Below are 4,857 nucleotides of genomic sequence, written 5' to 3' on the forward strand. Positions count from 1 at the left end.
TACATACTTGACTCATTTGTATGTATAAACATATAGGACACAAAAATATCTATAACAATATTCTTATGACAAAAAATATGTATTATCCATAAGTACATATGCATTAATCATAAATACATATGCATAATTCATAAATAGATATTCATAACTGAAAAAATACATATACATTTCTGGAAAAATACATATACACTAGTCATAAATACATATGCACACTGAAAAAGTATATATGTATTATTCATAAATACATATGCATCTATAAAATTAAAGCAGAACTAAAAATACATTTTCAAATCAATAAATATAGCATGCAATCCGATAAAAATGTATGAATAACTAAAAAATATATATGTATTATTCAAAAATACATACGCATATCTGAAAAAATACATATGCATTAGTCATAAATACACATGCAATCTGGTAATACATATGTATTATTCATAAATATATATGCATAACTGAAAAAATATATATTTATTAATCATAAATACATATGCACAAACCGCAAAATACATATTCTTTCTTTTCGTTTGACTTCCTCTTTTCCACATACTTTTTCACTTTTTGGTATTTTGGAGATAAGATTTTCTCAATATTTTCCATGTCAGAAGAGCAAACAGGCGGCAAAACAATTTTTTTCGGCGAAATCTCACAGGAATATATCAATCCATCGTCACCATATCGTCGGAAAACCCATAAACGATGGACAAGCCCGTCCTTCACACGATCTGCAAAACCAGCGAACCATCGACTAAAATTCGACCCCTGTAATTGGTTCCGGTTAAGACTTGCCGGTAAAATGCCATTGTTGCCGCTGCCGATCACCATCACGGCGAAATTCGCCGGATAGACCCTCCCTCCGTTCAAACCCCACCAGGAAACGTTGGAACAAGTGAGTCCAATTGAAGACACTAGCCCACCAATCACCGGAAGCGGCATCTCTTGGCTGAAAAACACCCAAAAAGAATCACAAAAATCCCCCAAAACAAAAAAAATGTAAAATAAAGCTGAAGAAAAAAATAAAAAAATTAAAGAAAACGTTATATTAGAGGGAACTGCAATAGGAAAGTGGCGTGAAAATCGGGAAACGTAAAAAAAAAAAAAAGGTGTAGCAGAAACGCTTATCAATAAAAGGGTAAAAATATTGCTACTTTTGCTGCATCTTGTAATTTGGGTAAAATGATGTTATTAATTGTAATTAAAGTCTTAGGTATATTAGTTTTTGTAATTTTTTCTTAATTTTATCATGTCACTTGAGTGTATCCTATTTTATTTCGCCTATTTTAAAAAAATAAATAGCTAGTAATTATTAAAGAGAAAGTTCCGAAAGTACAATAAAAAAATTAATTTAGATAAAAATTAAAAGATGGACCATGCGTATAAAAAAATAGGTGAAAAGATTTTTTGTTGCTATATTTACAATGTAAAATGTGTAAAATGTGTGTCTTAGAGTTCAAATCTTTGTACTTTTGTTTACAGATAAGGCTTAGCTTTCTTTAATTTTTAATTAGAAAAATATGCATGTTTTCTTCCAATTTAAAATTTAAATAGTATTCTTATCTTTTACAATATTAAAAAATAATTAAAAAACTCCTAAATAATTTATTGTCTATAACAATGAAATAAAACATAAAATATTTTTATGTACATATAACAATTGATTTTGCTATAAAAAATATCAAAACAAACAAGATAGTCATAAAAATTATATAAATATCTTTTATCGAGCTATCAAATTGTTACCTCTTCTTTTTATTCCATGGAATTTTGTACTTTTTGATTTTTGAGATTTTGATAACTCCACATACCCAACTACTTCATGACCAAATGGTCTTAGTTTTTTTTTTTTGTTTTTTTATATATTATTATTATTATTATTATTATTATTATTATTATTATTATTATTATTATTATTATTATTATTATTATTATTATTATTATTATTATTATTATTATTCATATTTTAATTTTTTTTCACATAACTAAAGGTCAATGATATAAAATTAAGGCTGTTGCATCCATTTAATAGTACACTTTTTGAAACAAAAATTAAAAGTAATATACCATGCACTTGCAATTATTTCGACTTGGGATTCTAAGTGGGGAAGGAGTATACTTTTTGAATTATTTGAACAAAGAAATAAGAGGTTTCATTATTTGATTTTGAAGAGTTTAAATTTATGGTTGAAGAATGTGTTTCACACCTTAGAACTTCAAATGACTATAATGCCCTTATATCGATGTTAGTATAAATATTACCTACCATTAAGCAAAGAAAACATCAGTTGTTCAATTTGTTATCTTTGAGCTAAATTAATTAAGTTAAGATGGTTTTCCTTAAGCAAGTTTTTTTCTTCATTGCTCTCTTTGTTGTAATCTCAGGTTTTAAATTCACTTTACCACTCTTCTATCTTTGTAATAATTTGTGTATATTAATTGTTCTAATCATTATTACAATCAATTTATGTGCAGTTAATATCTCTTGGGGTCCTAAAGTGATGGCTTTAAGAGACTTACCAATTGATGTTGCAGAGATGAAGGGAAAATTACTTCTTCCATTTGGTAATGGTATTACTTGTTCTCGAAGATGCAATTCAGATAGCGATTGCAATGATGGAATTTTCTGTAAAACTTGTTCTCGTAAAGGTTATGTTCTTCCGCCTAATTACAAGGAATGTTCCGTGTTTTGACATTCAAAATTATTACTAATGAAGGTTATTTTGGAACTTTCTTTCGAACAAGTTAAATAATATTGTGCTTCTAAGCAAGTTAAAAAGTAAGTGTGTTGTTATGAGTGAAATATCCTTAGAACGCACAGATTATATTTATTGCGTGAAAAGGATGGATGTAACTACTATTATATGCTTGATATGCCTTTGTGTATATTCAAGCATTTTAAATAATGTTGTGTTTTCAAGTTTGTATAATCAGAAGATAAATACGTAACCTAGCTAGTTTTCCAAATATTGGGGAACTAACTATTGTAATATATGGGTTACAACTTAAATAAATATATATTGTTAACTTGTGTTCATTTTATATACAATTTACTAATTGTTTATTGAAATATCGGTCAAAATACCACACGTGAATTAATACGTTGTTATGAGTCTCATGTCTAATCATCAATTATTCTCTTTTTTGCTATATAAACTTCCATCTTGAGTGATTTGTTCTCTCTTTGTTAAATATTTGAATTTAATTAGCTCAAAAGAAGAGCAGACGAAAAGCCAAACTTTAGATACTTTTACCTCTGTCAAATATTTGAATTTAACTAACTGAAAAAAAGAGTATGACGAAAAGCCAAACCTATTTATCTCCAATTATTTCTTACAAATTTTGTTCATAATCAAAATTCTAGTAACAATATTTTGCTATCAAGAAAGTCTCCACCAACTCTTCATAGGAAAAAAAAAAAAAAAAAAGAGACAAAGAAACATCTATTATTGTCCTTATAACTTTTCTTTTCTTTGTAAAAGATTTTATAACATGCAATTAATATGTGTTGTGGTCCTAAATTGATAGCTTTAAGAAAGTTATCTATTGATGTTGTAAAGATGAAAGAAAAATTACTTTTACTTTGTGATGGTCTTATTACTTGATATCGATTTTGCTACGACGATAATAATTGCAGTGATGCGATAATTTGTAGGCGCTGTGCCTACAATTGTTTTATTCCGAATTACTGTTCCGTATTTTAGCAAGTGCGCTCTTACTGATGAAGATTATCTCGGAACTATTGTTCAATAATGTTGTGTGTCTAACCAAGTTAAATAATGTTGTGTTTCTAAGTTTAAGACAAATAAAATGTAACCTTATAATTTTTTTAAAGTACCTACTCTAAAAAGGTTACTAATAAAGGTTATTTTGAAATTATCATTCGATCCAATTAAATAATATTGTGTATGTTTTCAAATAAATTTTTCATATATTGAAAAGTCCTATTCTAAACAGGTTACTAATGAAGGTTATTCAAAAATTAAAGAACGTTGTGTATGTTTTCAAATAAAATTTTCATATATTAGAAAATACTTATTTTAAACAAGTTACTAATGAAGGTTATTTCAAAATTATCGTTCGAGCAAACTAAATATTATTGTGCTCCAAATAAATTTTTCATATATTAGGAAAGTACCTACTGTAAACATGTTACTAATGAAGGTTATTTCAAAATTCTTCTTAGAGCAAATTAAATAATATTGTGTATGTTTCCAAATATATGTTGGTCATTGTCTTTTTTTCAACAAAAAGTTCCCTCCATATATATTTTTATTGAGGTTTTTTTTAGCAACAACAATATATCCAATATATTTTTATAAAATGGGTGTTTTTCACACCGAATCAAAATGAAAAATGTGTATTATAAATATGAAATATTTTTCTATCCATTTTTCAACGAATCAATTGACTAAGAAAATATATGATGAAAAATAGATTTTCACTGAAACTCTGGAAAGTTTTCTATTTTTTTTCATCTATATTTTTTTTCTTTTCTTATTAATTTAATCAAAATATTTCTGAGAACAGTCACAAAATATTAATACTATGACTAGTATGAACGAACAACAAGATCATTCGATAACACATTTTTATCTATTTATCTTTTTATAATAATAGGTATTCTTGGATCAACAACCTCCTATTTAAAATCATATCTTCAATGAACTATCTAATTAACTCTCTCTAATACTTTTTAAATTTACTACCTACCCCCAAAACTATTCATATATAGCCAACTTTTTACACAACCAGTAGATACAAACAATAATATAAATTTAGTTAAAAACAAAAATAACTTTTCCAATAATCTAGCAAATGGCAAAGTGATGTATAAAAGACAAAGGCATTGCATGCAAT

General features: G+C 26.6%; 1 protein-coding gene across 1 annotated transcript in view; it reads left to right on the plus strand.

Annotated features, from left to right (window-relative positions):
* Window positions 1-3,032, plus strand: part of LOC107869851 (fruit-specific protein-like) — a 12,343-nt gene extending 9,311 nt beyond the window's left edge. The window contains exon 2 of the mRNA XM_047403385.1: window positions 2,473-3,032. Within this exon, the coding sequence (XP_047259341.1) occupies window positions 2,473-2,690 (218 nt within the window). The 3' untranslated portion in view covers window positions 2,691-3,032. The remainder of the gene's footprint in view (window positions 1-2,472) is intronic.
* The last annotated feature ends 1,825 nt before the right edge of the window (window positions 3,033-4,857 follow it).

Source organism: Capsicum annuum, unplaced genomic scaffold, assembly GCF_002878395.1.
Source record: "Capsicum annuum cultivar UCD-10X-F1 unplaced genomic scaffold, UCD10Xv1.1 ctg4023, whole genome shotgun sequence".
In the NCBI taxonomy this organism is placed as follows: domain Eukaryota; kingdom Viridiplantae; phylum Streptophyta; class Magnoliopsida; order Solanales; family Solanaceae; genus Capsicum; species Capsicum annuum.